The following is a 20,420-nucleotide window of genomic DNA, read 5'->3' as shown; positions in this document are numbered from 1 at the left end:
AATGGGTGTCTTACATCTCCGATTCCTACCAAAAGCTGCAACTATTGCACGATAGCAACGTCCGCCTGAACTCCTGCCTAGAAATGCAGGAAGCCGAGACCCAACGCGCCCGCGCCGAGACCCAAGGCGCCCGCGCCGAAACGGACCGTGTCCGCGACAAGGCGCAGGCCGACATTCTGGCCATGGCCATGGAAAAGGCCTCCGCCATAACCTCCCGGGATGCCGCTTTCGCCGAATTAGAGAAAACACGGTCCGAACTGAAGGAAGTTCGGACCGTAACGCTACCCACGGTACATATAACCACCCCCGCCCCAACTACCAACACGCCTGTTGAACCCCTTATGGTTACTCCTATGGGAACGACTCCGCCGCCTGCTTCCGAACATCCCGCCTCCGCCCGCCTTTCTGAACGACTTCCAGACCCCGATAAATTTACGGGCGCCCGCTCCGACCTCCGCCGCTTCGCCACCCAAATCCGGGGGAAAATGACCTCAAACAAAGACCGCTTCCCAAACCCCGAATTACGCCTGATTTATATAGCCGGTCGACTGTCAGGTAAAGCGTACAACCTGATCCTGCCCAAAATGGTCGGAGGCACACCCCAATTCGGAGATTATACGGATTTCCTCCAATACCTAGAGGAGGCATTCGGGGACCCCGACCACGTCCAAAACGCACAAAACAAACTATATGCCCTGAAGCAGCGGAACGTAAATTTCGCCGAGTATCTGTCGGAGTTCCAACGCCTGTCTTTGGAAGGAGAAATGCCGGAGGATGCCCTCCCCCCTCTTTTATTCCAGGGAATATCGGAAGAGCTCCAGGACATGCTCCTCCACAACCCCGCCCCATCTCGCCAATACCACGAATTCACCCGACACCTGCAAAGCTTGGATAACCGCTACCGCCAGCACCAGCAGTATAAAAATAGATAGACACGTACCCCTCGGGCCGCAGCGCCCCCTGCGCGCGCGGCTCCCCGAACCCAACCCGACATACCGCGGGCCGCCCCCAAGCCAAACGCGGAGCTCCCGCTTAACGACCCTATGGACCTAAGCAGCCAACGCCGCCACAACCGCAAGGAAAACATGCTATGTTACCGTTGTGGATCCCAAGAACATTTCGTTGCCAAATGCCCGGAACCGGATACCCGCCGCACGCGGCTGCACCAGGCCGGAATCGAACGATCCAGGTCCAGGTCCAGGTCCCCGCGCCAAATACAAACCAAACTCCCTAAAAACCCCCGCCGCGGCTCGGACGCCAGCCGCTCCAGCAGCCGAAGTTCGAAAAACGGAGCCCGCCTGGGATAAGTCGCCCCCAGGCCGCCAAGGCCGCGCATAGACCGCCGGCGATCCGCATCTCTGCCGCCGCCGTTCACGGGTTCCCCGTTGAAGAGGAATATAACCAACGATCCGACCTGATGATCCTGCCTGCCGAACTGACAGTGGGGGGCCAAAACCTCCCAACCTATGCCCTCACCGATTGCGGTGCGGAAGGAAAATGCTTCCTCGACCAAGGATGGGCCGAAAAACGCCAACTACAAATGTATCCGCTGCGAAACCCATTCGACATCGAAGTATTCGACGGAAGGACCGCCGAAAGTGGGAAGTGCACCCATTATGTCCGAGGACAATTGAGAATCAAGGACCACATCCAGAAAAACGCGCTGTTCTTCGTCACACAGCTAGCCCACTACCCCATTGTGCTAGGAATGCCTTGGCTAAAGCAGCACGATCCAACGATTGGATTCGCGTCACACGTTATTACGTTTGACAGCGACTATTGCCGCCGACACTGCAATATGCCCGACAAACCGGAGAAGGTTAAAACTTTACACGCCGTACCAAAAAAAAGCCGCCCCCAGTACCAGGCTGACCGACCGCCGTCCCTCCGCGAAATGGATATCGCCCCTATCTCCCTGCAAGCCGCGAGCATGTACGCCCGCCGCCGATCCTGCCGACTGTACGCCGTAACCTTAAAACAGATTAATGAGGTCCTAGCCGCCGACCCCCAAAATAGGAACGGGCCGACCCTGCCCGAAACAATCCGGGAATTCGCGGACGTATTTTCCCCGCAAGAAGCCGAGAAGCTGCCCCCACACCGACCGTCCGACCACCATATCCCGCTTATAGAAGGAAAAACGCCGCCGTTCGGCCCCCTGTACGCCATGTCCCGCGAAGAGCTGATAGCCCTTAAGGAATGGCTGACCGCAGAGTTGAAAAAAGGGTTTATCAGACCCAGTTCGTCATCCGTCGCCTCGCCCGTTTTGTTCGTGAAGAAGCAGGGAGGAGGGTTGAGGTTTTGCGTGGATTACCGCGCGCTGAATAACATTACCGTAAAAGACCGTTACCCGCTGCCGCTAGTCCGAGAGACCCTGAACAACCTGGCCGGCATGAAATTCTTCTCGAAAATCGATATCGTTTCCGCTTTTAACAATATTCGGATTAAAAAGGGGGAAGAATACCTGACGGCATTCCGCACGAGATTCGGCTTATACGAGAGCCTAGTTATGCCTTTCGGGCTAACGGGAGCCCCCGCGACGTTCCAGAGATATATAAACAACTCCCTGCGCGAATACTTAGACGTATTTTGTACAGCCTACCTGGACGACATTTTAATTTATAGCCGCACCCGAACAGAACACGAAGAACATTTGAAACTCGTACTGGAAGCCCTGAGGAAAGCCGGGCTATACGCCAACGCCGCGAAGTGCGAATTCTTCGTGACGGAAACCAAGTTCCTGGGCCTGCTGGTCGGCGTCGAAGGCGTAAAAATGGACCCTGAAAAAATCACCGCTGTCCTGGACTGGCAAACACCCAAAAAGCTTACTGACGTACAAGCATTTTTGGGGTTTGGCAACTTTTACCGGCGCTTTATCCGAGATTTCTCAAAGATCGTAGCCCCTTTGACGAGATTGACCAAGAAAGACGTCGCATTCGAATGGAATAGCGCCTGCGAAACCGCCTTCCGACTGCTGAAGAGAAAGTTTACCGAAGCCCCCGTACTGGCGCACTTCGATTGGGAAAAGGATGTGATCCTGGAGACCGACGCTTCCGATTATATTTCTGCGGGAATATTGTCACAATACGGCGACGACGGAATACTCCGCCCCGTCGCGTTCTTTTCGAAAAAACACACAGCTACCGAATGCAATTACGAGATTTACGACAAAGAATTGCTAGCCATTATCCGCTGTTTTGAAGAATGGCGCCCGGAACTCGAAGGGACGTCGTCCCCGGTCCAAGTAATTACGGACCACCGCAACCTGGAATATTTCACGACGACGAAAATGCTCAACCGCCGACAAGCCCGATGGGCCGAATTCCTGTCAAGATTTAATTTCCGTATCACCTACCGACCCGGGAAACAAGGAGCGAAGCCCGACGCACTAACCAGGAGGTCAGAGGATATGCCTGAGGAGGGGGATGAACGACTTAAGCACCAAACACAAGTCGTACTGAAAGAACACAATTTACCTGCCCGCCCCACCCGGTTACAACCCATAATCCGCCAAAACAAACCCCTATTGCCAAAACACCTAATAGAGCTACTAGACGCCGGATACGAATCCGACCCGATAACGCAATCTGCCCTAGAAGCGTTAAGGACAGGCGCCGACCGCCACCCCAAGCTGCAATTGGCCGAATGCGAAGAACGATCCGGCTATTTGTATTACCGCAATAGACTGTACGTACCCGATTCGAATAATCTGAAAGCCGAGATCCTGCGCCGCTGCCACGACTCCCCCGTCGCCGGTCACCCCGGCAAAGCAAAAACCTACGACCTGCTGTCCCGAGAATATTACTGGCCCGGAATGCTACATTACGTATCATTATGGGTAAAGAAATGCCAGACCTGCCGCCGAATCAACCCGTCCCGCGAAGGCCACCAGGGCCTCCTGCGACCCCTGCCCACTCCTGAACGCTCATGGCAACACCTGTCGATGGATTTTATCACACATTTGCCGCAAAGCAACGGCCACGACGCCATCCTAGTGGTCGTAGACCGCCTGACTAAGATGAGACACTTCGTCCCTTGTAAAGGGACCTGCAATGCCGAGGACACCGCCAACCTGTACCTACACCACGTATGGAAACTACACGGGTTGCCCCTGACGATAGTTTCGGATAGAGGCACCCAGTTCGTGTCGAAGTTTTGGAAACACCTGACAACCCGTTTGAAAATCGACAGCCTGCTATCCACTGCTCACCACCCCGAGACTGACGGACAGACCGAGCGTTTTAACGCGTCCCTGGAACAATATTTGAGAGCTTATGTGGCCTACCTGCAAGATGATTGGGAAAGTTGGCTTCCCCTCGCCGAATTCACAGCCAACTCCCACAAGTCCGAGACCACCGGAACCTCCCCGTTTTACGCGACTTACGGATTCCATCCCCGCATGGGATTCGAGCCGGTACCCCTGAACCAGCCTTTGCCCGCCCAGCGGGATGCCGAAAAGCTAGCCGCCCGAATGGAAGCCATTCTGGAACAAGCCCGCGCCGAAATGACCGCCGCCCAAGCCCGTTACGAAGAACAGGCGAACCGACACCGTACCCCGGCCCGCCGGCTTACCGTCGGCCAATATGTATGGTTAGACGCACGGAACATCCAGACCGCCCGCCCGCAGAAGAAACTGGATTGGAAGAACTTGGGACCCTTCCGAATTTCTGAAGTGATTAGCCCGTACGCCTACCGTTTGGACCTGCCGTCGTCTATGAGAGTACACCCTGTTTTTAATATAAACCGACTAAAACCTGCTGACGTTAAGCCCCTGCCGGGCCAACAACCTGCACCGCCACCCCATTTGGAAGTGGAAGGTGAGAGAGAATACGAAGTCGAAGAGATCCTCGACTCCTTTTGGGAAACCCGCGGCCGAGGAGGCCGCCGGCTGAAATATATCGTCCGTTGGGCTGGATATAGCGAACCCACGACTGAACCTGCCGATTACCTGGAAAACGCTGCTCAATTGGTAAAGAATTTCCACCGTCGATACCCCCATAAGCCCGGGCCCCGGCCGTGACGGAGCTCGGCCTGGAAGGGGGGAATACTGTCACAGACCTGAAGGACAGCCACTGGGCTGTCGCTTAGTCATGACCCCTGTCACGTGAAGGCGCGAGGGCCGAGCGCCTCGCGCGCGTATATCTACGCGAAATCTCTGCAGTCTCCGATATGTAGCTCCTCGAGCTACGTCTTCGTCAACAACCACCTGCTACCCTGTGCCTGGAAGACTAGATAGCCAATATACTCTGTCCTGTTACCTGATCGCCCGCACCTACCTGTCCGCCCTGCCTGCCCGTGACATTTGTGCTTTTTTATAAGGTTGAGAACCTTTAAGTCGACTTTGAAGTGTAGACCTAGGTATTCCCCATTTTCGGGAGGTTTTTGCAATTGGATTGCCATTATTGACGTCGTTAATTGCAGATATAAGCTGTTTTTCAGTATATTGCTTCATTGGAAAATGGAGAATTAAAATCAGAAAAAAGTAATTCCAAAAGTGACAGATTCATCGAGATATTTATAATAGAAGTTGGAGGATAAAAATAAAAGTGTTGTTATTTTTGGGTGCCGAACAGGGGGGGTGCCGAACAGGGGGTACGCAACGTTAATCAAGTGTCTAGGTAGGCACCTTAGTCATATAAAACGCTGGTACCTAACCTAAACTCACGAGACCCTTTGGTGACAGTTTAACGTGCTGTCTTTGGCAAGTAAATCGTATATGGAGGCTTTCCCGTTTCAGACTGGGCTTTCAATAAGCAATACTTCCTTTTCGGCCACCCCATAGGTAACCACACTACCACATTGTAACTTCATAATCCCAAACACGGAGCCAATGAAGATGAGATATCATGCGGCATAAAGTTAGTCGGGAACTTTTAAAAGCCCTGCTCTCCCCATTAAGATCGTGGGTAATTAATTAATGATAACTGCCGTACATGCACCACCGGAGACCCAATGTAGCAGGGGCTCAAGTAACAATTCGTTTCGAGCCATGAATGCCGCAGGAGCCGTGTGCATCAGGTAGCGTAACTAATGTACCAAGTATGTATTAGCACTACGTCGCCTTGCCGCGACGTCTTTACCGGTGTGGTTGTGCGACCGATGCGAAGCAGACAAACAGAAGGGCATTTGTTTGTTGCCAAGCCCCAAGCCTGTTAACCTCGCAGCTATGCAACGCAACGGAAGACGACGACAATAGCGGTGCTCGGGCTTCCTGGCCGCCTGGGTGACCGAGCTGGGCTGACAGTGACAGGTACAGGTGGTCGTGTCTGGCTTGATGGTCGACAGAAGGTAATTACCTAACTACCTACCTACCTACCTGCCTACCTAGTAATAACAAGAAACAGGCAAACTCATTCGTATTTGGTAATAATAGTATGGACAATGGAAGTTGCTGAAAATGTACTTCCATTTGGAGCACATGCGTTCTCAGAACACCCTGAACCTTGGCGTTGCATACACGCGACATGACCAGGTTAGTCTGATGCACACCCCATACCCTAAAAGTACATAGTTTCTTTCTTTCATCTGGGGTTTCCTTTTGCAAAATCGGTCTAGATGTAATTTATTGAAAGAATCTAAGTAAAAGAAAACTACCGTTTGGTATGAGCCTAGCAAGACAGGCACCTGGCTAGCCTTCATATACCTATGTACTTCGTATGTGCAGACAACTACCTGACGCAAGGGCGAGACCGACAGTAGTACCATGTGCTTGCACCCCTGCGGCGCAATTCAAGTTGAAGGTTAAGGATTTTAAAAGCTGCGTCTTACTTAGGCTGCGTCTTAGGTGGAGACGGGACTGTGGGTGAGCCAGCCCTCCGGCTAGGTACAAATGAATAGAAAGAACAGACGAACTTCAAACGGTCAGGTCTGTCGCCTGTTGTCAGGCGCTGTCTTGTTGACCCGGCACCAATAATCTGACAGAATGTCAAGAAAAATCCCCACTTACACCGAGACTAGTCTAATTGGATGAACCTGTCCGTCCTGTCGTCTAATACCAAGCAAAGTTCGAAGTACTTTGTTTGATGATTTGATAACATTTCATTCTCCCGTGGACCCCTTTGCTTCTGGGACGTTGTTTTCGAGTCTGGAACAGCATACGGCAACTGTCTTGCAGATTTATCGGTACTGCAACTGCTTGCTGCGCCCCTTTTGATATGCAAATCAAAGCCACGATCCATCGCATAAGGCTGTGGTGATTGAGGAAGCGGGTGATCTAATTGTCGTCTCAGCCATGCACCCTATGCCTAACCTTGATTTCGCCAGGGGCACCGGCGCTGAAGAGAGGCGCGCCTTCGCTCGCTTCCTGATGATTCGCAAGCTGTCCATCAATGCGCTCGGCCTGGCTCCTGCACCAATGCCACCCTTTTTTTTTTTTTTTTCTTCTCTAATCGTTTTTGTTTGTCTCTCTGGTCCGAGCTCGAGGGGGGAAATTTCCTGGGCACGGAAACTGCAGCGAGACCCTTGCTAATAAATGAAATTACCCGTTGCACTTCTGGGTCAAGGCCTCGGCGCAACCCCTGCAAGAGCTGGGTATACCCCCTTCAATCCCAGTTTGACTGCTCCACGCAACAAGCATAGCAAAGGGGAGCAAGCGGGAGAAATCCGCAACGTTTTGATTTGAGCCCCGCCCGTTGCTGTATCGCGACTGGGTCTTGGACTCCACCCACTGGTCCCTGGCGCTTGTTCGTGCCGGCCACAGAATTTGTGCCCAGTTTCTGTTTTTTCGACCTGCCTGGCCGGCCGCTCCACCCAGCTGAATGGCTGGACGTCGTCCTCGCAGTCAGTTGCTCTCACAATCTCTCGTCTCTTGGGTGAAGAAACATTATCACAACCTCTGCTCGCCACATTGGCAAAGGCATCGCACTCGCGCGAAAGACCTCTCTGTGCAGCCAGTCAGTCAATCACCTAGATAGGTACCTAAAGCTTGCTCAAGGTATCATTTAGCGTACGCTGCCGATCCAGTCTGGTCCCCACGAGATTTTGCAACAATCCATCTCGTCCTCTCTTTTGTGTTTCATTCGTTGTGCTTTAATCACCTTTACCATCTGACCCCCAATAGTTGTCTTCATCATCTAACTTGTTTGTCTTCTTCTTCTTTTTTTTTTATCTATTTATTTGTTTTGATTTATCTGCCCTTTTTTTGCGGAGTCTCACAAGGCCTGCCACACATTCGTTTCTTATTCCCTTTTTTCCTCGGTCCCTTCTGGTTCAGAAAAAGCAGCTCTGCCGCGCCGAAGTGGTTTTGCATTGACCCGCGCCGCACTAAAACAGCGCGCAGAAGGTTGATTCTCACACAGCCTGCAGTGATCTGCGTACATCTGTTCCACACACATTCGTTTTCCATCAATCCCAGGAACGACGTAAAGCACCGCAAGCAGCTTCCACCTTCGGGATAACGAGCTGAATTGGATTGTCGGCATATCGCAACGTTCCTGCCGCAGCTGTCGTCGTCGTGCCTTCACTCCAACTGTTGTCTGTCATTTCTTAACACAACCCTCGGCGGACCGAAGTCACGCAGCTCCTAGCCACCCATCGGCAAACACACCACCATCCTTGGTCTACTCGGCACCGACCATAATCTCCAGACTCCTCTCACTCATTACGAAACCCCGAGTATCCAGTCGTTTAGCTCGGTATCTTTCTTTTGGGTATTGGCAACATAATCGAGTAGCATCAGTCACATCAGTCACACCTTGCGACCGGTTCTTTGAAGACGCATACAAACTCATCGCGTAACCAGAAGATTATGACGCAGCAGTAATCAGGAATTTAGTTTAGCGACTTGCGCAGTTACTCAAGCCCTTCCACCAGACGACCTGGTCGGTACGCGCCCGGCACGCGATCCGGCAGAACATCATGGCCGAGCCGTCTAGCCAGTGCAGGATACGGCGGAATAGAGGACGGCCTGTCGTCAGCATACGAAGCCTGGTGCTCTCCACGTTTGTGTCTTCGGCGTCTGTGACAATGGCTGCGTGTATTTCGATGCAAGGGTCTACTGCTTGTCCAGCATTCCAGTCAGCCTCTGTCTCAAATGACGACTTCATTGTCGGGCTTTTGTGAGTAAACTTTGACCCGAAGTTGTAGGTAATAGTTGACCTGCTTTTCTAACCCGAGTCTTTTAGCTCCTTCATGCGGTTTGTTTCAAATACACAAAATTTTGATGACCGTTTAAAAGAATACGTCCGTACGAGCTACGTTCAAGAAAAGTACGCGCCACAATATAGTAGATCTATATCGACGATCAACTAGCTAACGATAGCCCGATAGGTATCAAACATTAATTGGTTGTGGCGGGATTAATCTTGCAAACACCACTGAGCAATATGCACGATTTACTACGACAACGATATGCAACGCACTGGTGCAAAACTCGATTGACAGGTGCAGCCTCGGGACAGAGCAATCCCGTCCTGTCTGCGCCGAGACTTGCGTAGGTCCTTTTGACGATCTAGCTGATGACTTGAAGACCAGCCATGTTGGACGCGAATGCTGACAAACGATCACAGGCCCAATTTGCCCAGAGCGAGGCATTGATCGCCTCCGATAGCAGGTTATGTGCGAATCCTGGGAGCAATGCTCAGAGGCAGATAAGGGCCGACTTCACCAACTGCGCCCTGCCAGCCAATTCTCTATCTTCGCAAACTTGTATTCAAGGCATCGCCAACGAGCCCAACAATTGTGGCTATGGCACCAGCACAATCGGCCTGTGCTCGTACTGCGCATCAGGCGGTATTAATTCGACCGACACGTGCTGCTACACATCCAACGCCCAGAGTAGATGCGCTGGCGTCGTTCTCCCGACTGTCATCCCCAGCATGTCACTTCCGACTGTGGTACCCACGAGCACGGGTACGCCGGCTCCTTCGACCGAACGAAACGGTCTTTCAGGGGGCGCTATAGCCGGAATTGTCATTGGATCCATCATTGGCTTTGCTCTCATTGCAGCTCTCATTTTCGTTTGCATACTTCTCCGGAGACGACGACGCGGCAGCCAAAGTGGGAGCATCTTCAACCAGCCATCTCCTGCTCGCAGAGGAGGCACTTCCACCTCGCAGGTGCACAACGTACCTCCAGTAGCGAATCCGCAGGGCTACGAAGTCTTGCCAGGCGGTAGGATAGCGAGGATGTCGGCACTCGAGGGCCATACTGGAGACTCGCCATCTCGCCATGGGTACGGCGGCCATGATGGCCGGGGTCTGCCGCTTGGAGCTGCCGCCGTTGGCGCTGCAGCCGGCTATGGCGCGGGCAGAAGCAGGGGAGGGGACAATCAAAGCTCCTCTGATGATTTTGCCGAAAGCCCCGAACCGGAATCCCGAGTTGGCGTACTGCGACCGCCGCCTGCAGCTCTTCGGAGGCACGGCTCGCTGTCAAGTGGCTCCGTTCTGGGTGATCCTAATTCTCCAGGTAGTGCAGGCGGCATGTCTTCATCCCCACCAGGTATGGCCAGCCAGCAGTCGGAGCAATTGCCCTTCTTCAAGGATTACTACTCCCAAGACGACATTCACCCCGGCGACAGAGTTTCTGTTCTCTGGGCTTACCAGCCTCGCGCTGCCGACGAGTTCACATTGGATAGAGGTGACATGCTTAAGATCGTCGGTATCTGGGATGATGGTTGGGCTACGGGTGTTCTTCTGGATGATCGCGCCGAAGAATGGGAGGCACGAAGACACAAGCAGCGCGACAGTGGTGTGTCCCACACCTCGGGACCGGCACGAGACGTATCATCACCACCGGCCAGTGGCGAGATAAAGGCATTCCCTCTTGTCTGCGTGTGCCTGCCTGAGCACTGGAGGAAGACGATCGATAGCGACGGCTCGACGGAAGCAGGCTCCAGTGGCTACCCGGTTTGAACAGGACACGTTCGAAACGTCTGATATTACGAATTCTTATGCCCATCATTCCTCGATTTCCGGAGTTTGGCGACTTTTTCCTCAAAAGCATCTGCAGATACCCTGCAAGATTTGACATTTTCAGCATTCAACCACCGTGTTCAACAGCTTCATCGTCTCATACGTCTTCCTGCACATAGACATCATCTGATGCATATTTATTTTGCGACGTTACGCTTAATGGTCTCAGTTACAGTTATAGACCTTCTTTTCATCCAACTTGCCTGTTTAGCCTCATTGTTCTTGCGTTCGACCATGGGGATCGGTTTGGTCCGCCTACTACAGACATTCACACTTAATGGGAGGCATTGCGCAATATAATAAACAAACACCAGAACCCTGTGCACAAACACTCCCCTTTCGTTTCGGTTGTTGATGCTTACTTATACCCGGTCTTCAGACCATCGGTGGTTTTTTTTCTTCTCTTTTATTTCTACTATGCTTTAGTGTGAATGGTTGGAGAGGGTATAGTCTAGACTAATGGATGAGAGAAGCCCGACTTTTCGAGCCAGATAGATCTTGTGCAGTCGTGACGGGTTGGATTTGACAATGCTATGAAAACCAAATCTTGCGTACCCTTATCTCGATCACCTTGTCATCGTCAGCATATTACCTTCACTTTTGTTAATATACGGCAGTCAACTGTGTCACATGTACTACGTGTGATTTTTCTCACAGTAAGTTTGGCCGCTTCGCTCCAAGGTATGATCAAATTTTGAATGTCCTTTTTAGGGCGGCAAGATGTAGATAAGGCTAGGTTAAGTTCTAGAACTAGTCTATTTCTAGATCGTGTGGATACGAATCAAATCTTGTCCGTTAAAGTTGAGCCAACAATCTTTTGGAGTGGGCTTCAACGAGTAGTGGGATAGATAGTACAGGTTATAGCGAAGGCGCACCGCGCAGCTAGGGTGACGACAGTAGACAGACCAAGTCCAATGGTAGCTAGATTCTAGACTAGTTCTAGTCTGGTCTAGTCTATTTCGGTACTGCTTTTGGACTGTTCGAAAGCCAACCTGTCATCAAGTTGACAAGCTGCTAACACCATCAAAATAAATTACCACCTTGTTTGCTTGTCGACGAACAGTATAGAAGCAAATCAGCTGAGCTCTGGTGTTACAAAAACAGCCTTGTCGTCCGGGCCGCCGTCGGGTGTGGCTGTTTCAGGTGATCACCGCCCACGCACGGAGACTTTGTGAGATGGATCTAGTCTAGTCTAATGTGCTGCAAATCGGGAAATGGGATGGATTGTACGTGATGTGATTTCTGGGAACGAAGATCGCCGAATGCGTACACAGTAGTACGGTGGGGAGGCAGATCGAATGTGTTTCCAGGGCTGATAAGTCTAGATTCGGGTCTTTGTTCTGTTATTGCCTCGCTTCTCATTAAAGAATTGAGGAGGGGGGAGGAGAATCAAGCGCCCCTCGCCGTTCGCAAAGCGGTTTTGGTTTATAATGGGTGGCCAGGTGAACAATACCAGGGTCGTCGCCTGAGCAAGCTGAGTTGCTGAGGTGCCTGTGATTTATCTTATCTTACAATCTGGGGTATACATTTACTGCGGGGCCAGCACAACCCCCCGGCACCACTGGCAGCTGTGGCGGGGCAGCTATCTTGGCCTGCTTGGTCAGAGCTCCACATGCCTCGTCATTCTGGACGTCCATGCATGCATGCTTCACACGAATGTTCACTCGGTCGGGACATGCTCTTCCCGCACACAGATACCATCACATGGTGAAGGGGGAAAAATTATACAACACAATACCACGATAAGTGTAGCATAACGAGCCGCGATCACCATATATCCTTACACTAATTGAATTCAAGTCGATATCGAGCGGCTTTCTCCGAGTGTTGTTTGTCATCGCCTTGATTGATGTCTTCAACATGATTAACGGGTAGAGCTGGTTAAGGACCGCGGTAGCTCCCATCTAGAGGAAACACCCTCGTGTTACAGTTTCCACCATGGGCCAGGGACTCTCTCTCACGTCGCCGCCAGCTGGCTCTGCTGGTATCGACATACCAGAACTGGGCGATCTTGTGTACGAAAAGTCGGTCGGCACGGCGCGATTTCTCAAGTGCATCCGCGCTAGACATCACGATGGCGTCGTTCTGGTCAAGGTTCTCACCAAGCCGTATACCCCCATGCCTCTGGACGACTATAGGCAAGAGATAATTCGTAAGATGCTGCTCCATCCCTGTCGTGCATGCGCAATCCAAGCCAGGAACAGCTTTTGACGATGATTTTCTCTTTGAACTTGTAGGTGAAAGCAAGGCCCTGGCCGACGTACCGAACGCCTTGGCCTACCAGAGGGTCATCGAGACCGACACCAACGGATACCTTGTGCGACAGTACCTCTATAACTCTCTCTACGATCGATTTAGCACCCGGCCATTCTTGGAGGATATTGAGAAGAAATGGCTTGCTTTCCAGCTGCTCTGCGCACTGCGCGACTGCCACAGCAGGGACATATATCACGGCGACATCAAGACGGAGAACACCCTGGTGACCTCATGGAACTGGCTGTATTTGTCGGACTTTTCCTCCTCCTTCAAGCCCGTCATCCTGCCAGATGACAACCCGGCCGACTTCTCTTACTTTTTTGATACCTCCGGGCGGAGGACCTGCTATATTGCGCCCGAACGCTTCCAACCCGCCGGGGACGCTCTGAATTCTCCCATCAAGCTCAACTGGGCTATGGATATTTTCAGCGCCGGCTGTGTCATTGCAGAGCTGTTCACAGAGGCGCCCATATTCAGTCTCAGTCAACTGTACAACTATCGCAGTGGGAAATACGACCCTGCCATCTCCCACCTATCCCACATCCCCGACAAGGACCTGCGCGAAATGATAATTCACATGATACAGTTGGATCCTCAAAAGAGATATTCGGCTGAGGATTACCTGCGTTTCTGGCGCAAGACTGTCTTCCCAGACTACTTCTACGACTTTCTCCACCAGTACATGGAGGTAATCACAGATCCGTCATCGGGACAGTATCCCATATCAGGGGCAACACGTAACCTTGGTGAGGCTGATGAACGGATCGACAGAGTATTTTATGATTTCGACAAGATCTCCTACTCTCTGGGATATCAACATAATGCGAGCTCAGGGAACGGCGCCCTTGTGCCGAAGCCTCCTCGTCTGGGCCTGGGGCACTTCCCCATAAGGCTTAATATACCAAACCACGAGCACTATGTATCGAGCCAGGGGCAACCGCCATCAGACGATGGTTCTCTGATTTTTCTGGCTTTGATATGCTCGTCCATACGTAATACTGCAAGGGCAGCATCAAAGATTCGAGCTTGTGATATTCTTCTTGCCTTCTCGGAGAGAATAACGGATGAGGCAAAGCTGGACCGGGTTGTGCCGTACCTCATGACACTGCTAAACGACAAAGCCGACATGGTTGTGATCACCGCAATTAGGACAATCACGCAGGTTCTAGCCCTCGTCAAGGTTGTAACACCTGTGAACTCGCCCATCTTCCTCGAGTACATTCTGCCACGGATGCAGGTAGCCCTGACTAGCGCGCAGGCGAATCCCAGCCCGCTCGTGAGAATGACGTACGCATCTTGTCTCGGCACACTGGCCACTACTGCTGGCCGATATCTGGACATAGCAGGTGCTCTGAGGGCTGAGGGGGCAATCACAGTTGCCGACCCTGAGGTCGAGCCAGGGAGCACCACTGCTTTTGATGGCATGTTCGAGCATACACGACATGAGCTGGTAATCCAATTCGAGTTACATGTCAAGCTGTTGATCGAAGACCCGGATCCCTTTGTCCGGAGAGCTTTCCTCAGCTCAGTCCCAGAGCTCTGCATGTTCTTTGGAACAGCAGATTCAAACGACATCATACTTGCACACCTCAATACATATCTCAACGACCGTGACTGGACCCTCAAGTGTGCTCTTTTCGACACTATCGTTGGCATCGCTGCCTTCATCGGGAGTACAAGTCTAGACGAGTTCATACTACCACTCATGGTGCAGGCTCTAATGGACACGGAAGAAAACGTGGTGCAAGGTGCACTTCACTCGCTAGCCGAGCTGGCCGAGCTTGGGTTATTGTCCAAGTCGAGGGTGTGCGAGCTCGTTGAAGTTGTAGCGCGCTTTACCATGCACCCGAATATCTGGATTCGCGAGTCCGCGACCGAGTTCATCGCGATGGCCACCAAATATCTAACCGCGGCCGACATCAGGTGCATGGTATATCCAATAGTAACCCCGTACCTGAAGCCTGGCATCACCCCGAATTTCTCCGAGCTGGCGTTACTTGGCACGCTCAGGAGACCGCTCACAAGACCAGTGTTTGACCAGGCACTGTTGTGGGCTCTCAAATCAGACCGAGGGTTGTTTTGGAAACCTCTTCAAAAAGCACGGGCGCTGATGCTCGGAAATTCTCCTGCTGCAACGGGAAATGGCCGTGGCTCGAGTGAGCACAACCCAGGCACTCTGGGCAAGGTCGCACGCAACGAAGAGGATGAGCAGTGGTTATCAAGACTGCGCAATCTGGGCTTGTCGCAGGAAGATGAACACAAGCTTCTGAGCTTGAGAGAGTTTATCTGGAGATTGAGTCAGATGAAGACGCGGGACTCGGCATCTGCCAGGGACGAGGACAAAACCTCGAAGCAGCTCAACAACATCATCCTCCTTCGCACTCTTGGAGTGACGCCACAAATGGTATTTTTCGACGAGGAGCCGAAGGGCTTGTCTCAGGGAGGCGGCGAGCTGGACGGCGCTCCACGCACCATCACGGATGCACTGCGGGACGCGTCCATGAGTATTGACGACCCGGTGGCGAGGCGCCGGCGTGCAGCACTCAACAGCCACAGAACCCGTCTGAACAGCCGGAATAGCTTGTCACCCATGTCCATCGAAGGGCGCATGTCGCTGGATGATGAGATGGCAGGTGCCCCTTCGAGTACCTCGCCAGGCCTCCTCTCACCGCCTGGTGACGGTGAAAAGCACAGATCCAATGGCCAAGGTCCAAAGCGGACTTTGCGTCACCAATCGAGTGCGCTTAGCCTCCTTAACCGCAAGGACAACGCCAAGTCTGGAGCAGAGACCGGAATGACTGAAGCAAACGCTTTTGGTCAGGTCGGAGGTCCATCCTCGCAGGCTTCCAAGAACAAGCCTCTGGCGGCCGATGCTGCTGAGGATCCTCTGGCGAAGAACAGGCCGAGAGCTAACCACAGTTATGAGGGTAACGACCCCAACATCCTTCGGATGCTAGACTCGATGTACGTGGATAACTACCCACACGATGTCGCTGAGTTCGGACCACTGGTGGCGCCAATCGCTCGACGAAGAGTCAGCAGACCTGCTACGGCTGATGGTTCCGAGCAAGGATGGAGGCCGGCAGGCAAGCTGGTGGCCACCTTCTCAGAACATACTGGAGCCATCAACAGAGTAGTGCCATCGCCGGATCACGTCTTCTTCATCACGGGTGGTGATGACGGGACCGTCAGAGTTTGGGATACCGCACGGCTGGAGCGCAACATTGCGCATCGTTCAAGAGCAGTCTACTCTCACGCACCAGGTGTCAGAGTGCTATCGTTGTGTTTTATCCAGGACACCCACTGCTTCGTCAGTTGCGGAAGTGATGGAAGTGTACATATAGTCAAGGTTGAGTGTTCCATGTCTGGAGATGTGACACGGTACAACAAACAGCCGCGAATGATACGTCGGTATCAACTAAACCGGCCTGGTGAATTTGCTGTGTGGTGCGAGCACTACAAGCAGCAAGGGAACGGCTCGCCAGGTAGCACCGAGGGTGGCTCGACAGGATTCAACTCAACGACCTCGACGCTGATCCTGGCAACCAACATGTCACGAGTCGAAGCCATTGATCTGCGCAACACAACGCTCATCTGGGCGCTCGAGAACCCTGTGCACCATGGAACGCCAACGTGTTTCTGCCTGGACCGCAAGCGCAACTGGCTATGTCTCGGAACCTCGCATGGCGTGCTCGACCTCTGGGATCTGCGCTTCAAAGTCCGCCTCAAGGCGTGGGGTGTTCCTGGAAAGGGCGCCGTCTACCGTCTCGCAGTGCACCCTACCAAGGGCCGCGGGAGATGGGTGTGTGTCGCTGGGGGCACCGGGCAGGGCGAGGTGACCGTTTGGGACTTGGAGAAGACAACGTGCCGCGAGGTCTATCGAGTAGGCGGGAACAAGGAGGCCCCACGTGACTACAGCGCCTGGGAGGTGGATGAGGACAAACCCGAGGGCATGCTGGGCCGGTTCGCGACCGACATTGAGACTGGGGAGGCGCCCCATGTCACGGGCGGCTCAGACCGCGGGGTGCGCGCCATGGTAGTCGGAAGCAGCAGTGCTAGCGTCGAGGTCGACAATGGCGGCGGCGGCGGCGGCCGTGACATACGATATGCCTACATCCTCACGGCCGGCTCCGACAAGAAACTCCGGTTCTGGGACTTGTCGCGCATCGAGAACAGCACTGTGTTCAGCGGCATTGGGCCCGAGGAGCCACGGCCGAGCTTCACGGCCAGCCATCCGACTACGGCGTTGACGCTCAACACCGAGCGGCTGCCACGGCAAAGCGTCGGTGCTGCCGGCGACGATGGCAAGGGCAAGGGTCGGGCCAAGACTGCGCGGTCGACCGTCGTTTCCATTCAGCAACAACAACTACTGAGAAGCCATCTGGATGCCGTTCTCGACGTTGCTGTCATCGAGAGTCCGTACACAATGACTGTGTCCGTGGACCGGATGGGAGTTGTTTTTGTATTCCAGTAACACTCGTCGGAAACTACGTGTGTGATAGCGTTACGTGCCTGAAGCTTGGGGTTTTACTAGCAGGAGAATAATGGACGGACGGTTTGGTGTGGATAGATGGATAGCATGAGGATTTTATAAGTCGAGATGGTCACATCAACACGAGTCAGTTCCGAAAAGATAAGGCCTTGTATCCAACACGCATATTTGTCATCAAAACATCGGTTTCTATTCTTTGATTCCGCGTGTTCACTCTAGAGCGTTTAACTAGACAAGGTCTACTGTTTTTGACGTCAAAGGGTCCATATCAACCCGGCATCTAGAGTTACTGAAGCTTTTTGCCGGCCTCTACGTGGGGGAAACCTGCTGCTCTAACCCAATAATCGCAGACAGAAAAAGGGCATTAAAGTCCTACAAAGGATAACGTTGGTAGAGACTGCAATAGGTTCCTCCCGTTTCTCATCTCGTGTTTCAACCTTGGACATGTCGGTCAAATGGACTCCCTGGCTCTCAAGCAATGATATAAAACATGCTGATGGTAGGAGACGAGACCAACCCGGCGTAAAGGCAGGGCATGAACCCGTCCTGCTAAAATCGAGATTACGAGGCTTTGATTTTTTGCTGGCGAGTTCATTATAGGAAGTAGTCGGGTGTCCCTGGGGAAATGTTAGAACAGTGGAAAAAAGTGCAACTAAATGTCTCGCGGCGCCACTTACTTCTCGAAACCAGGGGCTCGCCGGCACGTGGGCAGGGGTCGAATTGAAGGCTGTTTTTGGTGTTGTTAGTCTTGAAAGGTTCAGCTACAAGACGGCCAAGTTCAAAGCCGTTGGAAGGAATAGTGGACGTTCAACTCACAAGGTGTATTTGAGGTGCTCGTCAATCTCCATGATGGCAGCTTGGTTACCACAGCGGTAGCAGTAATTCGGGGCTACAATTTCCCAAGTTAGTGACTCGAAAAGTGCAGACAGGGTCACGTTCATTGTCAGAGCTCTTACCTGAAAAGATCGTTACCACGTTACGGTCCTGCGACCAGTTGTATCCCTCCATTACCAGCTGATGAGCCCTGGCAATCAGCGTCAGGCCATTGTTGTGGTTGAACGCCTCAGAGATGTCCTGGCCAAACGTGTAGCCGGCACCACGGGGCGAGATTCCCCAACCGCAGCGATCGTCGGGGTCCGACCAGAGCAGATCGCACATGGGTCCCTCGTGGGGAACCTCCTGGATCCTGTCGAGAGCACGAATGTTGTCGAGTGTGTCGATGCTGGGCGACAGACCTCCATGCAGACAAAAGATCTGGTTGTCGATAAGCGCTGTAAGAGGCAGGTAGTCGAACAAGTCGGTAAAGTACTTCCAAACATTGGCGTTGCCGTATTTGCGAAGGCACTCGTCGTAGAAGCCGTACACCTGTGTGATCTGGCGAGACTCGTGGTTTCCACGGAGGATGGTGATACGTTGCGGGTAACGGATCTTGAGCGCGACAAGAAGAGTGACCGTCTCTACCGAGTAGTAACCTCTGTCTACATAGTCGCCTGTTGTGCGAAGTCACTGGTCAGCAATGTGGTGGTATGCGCGTGGGAGCATTCCAACCAGACAAATGTAGGTCAAGCCTCTCGTGTGGCCGGGCCGTATGGCGACAGGCAACTCAGTGAATTTGATTCATCGGGCAAGCCAGCGGCGAGGAAACATACCCATGAAAAGATAGTTTGTGTCGGGGTTTGGTCCACCAATCTTGAAAAGCTCCATGAGGTCGTGGAACTGCCCATGTATGTCACCGCAGACTGTGACAGGGCATTTCTACATGGCGAGCGTAAGTCTCTACCACCGTATGCAAATGCACGCAGCTGCATCCACCAGGAGGGGGTTGGGGACAAGGATCAAGAGAACATACAACTGGCTGGACGTTGGACTCATCCTGCAAGACTTCGCGCGCCTGTGGGATGGGTTCAAATGAAGCGCGTCAGTCATCATCTCTTTGTACGCTTTATCTTTTGTCATGGCCGGGGGATAAGCGTGCACATGAGCGCCAGGGAGGTGGTTGCCATCCCGGGGGCATGCTGAATCAAACGCGTCGACGGACCTTCTCGCACAACCTCTGGACATCGGCCTCGACCAGCTGCTTGCATGCCATCAAGCTCTCAATCCATCCATCCAATGTTGGAATCGTAGTGGGCTCAGAGGAGGGTTGCGGGGCAAGCTCTGAGGGCACGCGCCCGACGTCCTCCATGTTGGTGTCCATGTTGGTGCGATGGTCGTCGTCTGGCGCTGGGAATGGTTTATCAGAGGCTAGCTCTGCGGCGGTGAGGGTCGGGTGCTCGATCGAGATTCCTATTTTACCGGTTGAGTTGGGTCTCCTGTTGGCGATATTTGGAGCAGCAGGGCTATTTTGTCAAATTAAATAAGCCAAGGGCGGTGGGAAGGCGTCGTGGTAGATGAGGTTTGGTGGCTCAATCAATGTCGTCGTTTACGGGCGGGCAAAATCAATGTGACGTCGGGTTTGGACTGAAAGCCTTGCCTGCTTTTGCTTGTTGCGTCAAGTGTGGGCGGGCGGTTTTTGCGTCGCGCGAAACGGGGGGTGGCGGCACTTTGTTGGTTGGCAGGTCGGAGGCGGGAGGCACCTCACTCACACTCACACAGCTGGAGGCGAGTCGTTCTTTGAGCTAGATTAGCTGTTTGCCTGCTCCTGCAGTTGTTGCTCTCAGTTGCTGCGGGGTCTATGTTATAAGCTAGGGTCGATTTCTACCTACTGTAGGCTAGTCTTTGTCTGACAAGGTGGTGCGTGCGCGCTGCAATTAAGCGGGTTTGGG

At 52.9% G+C, this 20,420-nt stretch overlaps 3 protein-coding genes across 3 annotated transcripts; 2 read left to right on the top strand and 1 right to left on the bottom strand.

Annotated features, from left to right (window-relative positions):
- Positions 1-7,708: 7,708 nt before the first annotated feature.
- On the top strand, positions 7,709-11,588 carry MGG_06101 (SH3 domain-containing protein). Its single transcript, XM_003711919.1, has 4 exons — positions 7,709-9,053; positions 9,120-9,203; positions 9,265-9,427; positions 9,504-11,588. Exons 1-4 carry the CDS (start codon positions 8,854-8,856, stop codon positions 10,845-10,847), a joined length of 1,791 nt encoding a protein of 596 aa, XP_003711967.1. The 5' UTR covers positions 7,709-8,853; the 3' UTR covers positions 10,848-11,588.
- A 967-nt stretch (positions 11,589-12,555) lies between these two features.
- On the top strand, positions 12,556-18,166 carry MGG_06100 (VPS15 protein kinase). The gene is made up of 2 exons (XM_003711918.1): positions 12,556-13,059; positions 13,145-18,166. The coding sequence occupies exons 1-2, from the start codon at positions 12,846-12,848 to the stop codon at positions 17,635-17,637; spliced, it is 4,707 nt and encodes a 1,568-aa protein (XP_003711966.1). The 5' UTR covers positions 12,556-12,845; the 3' UTR covers positions 17,638-18,166.
- Positions 17,737-20,316, bottom strand: MGG_06099 (serine/threonine-protein phosphatase PP2A catalytic subunit). The gene is made up of 7 exons (XM_003711917.1): positions 19,694-20,316; positions 19,505-19,546; positions 19,305-19,410; positions 18,612-19,145; positions 18,472-18,544; positions 18,333-18,382; positions 17,737-18,272 (listed from the first exon to the last, which is right to left on the bottom strand). Exons 1-7 carry the CDS (start codon positions 19,850-19,852, stop codon positions 18,250-18,252), a joined length of 987 nt encoding a protein of 328 aa, XP_003711965.1. The 5' UTR covers positions 19,853-20,316; the 3' UTR covers positions 17,737-18,249.
- Between the last annotated feature and the right edge of the window lie 104 nt (positions 20,317-20,420).

Source organism: Pyricularia oryzae, chromosome 3, assembly GCF_000002495.2.
Source record: "Pyricularia oryzae 70-15 chromosome 3, whole genome shotgun sequence".
NCBI classification, from domain to species: Eukaryota; Fungi; Ascomycota; class Sordariomycetes; order Magnaporthales; family Pyriculariaceae; genus Pyricularia; species Pyricularia oryzae.
This window is presented reverse-complemented; position numbering and strand designations above follow the sequence as displayed.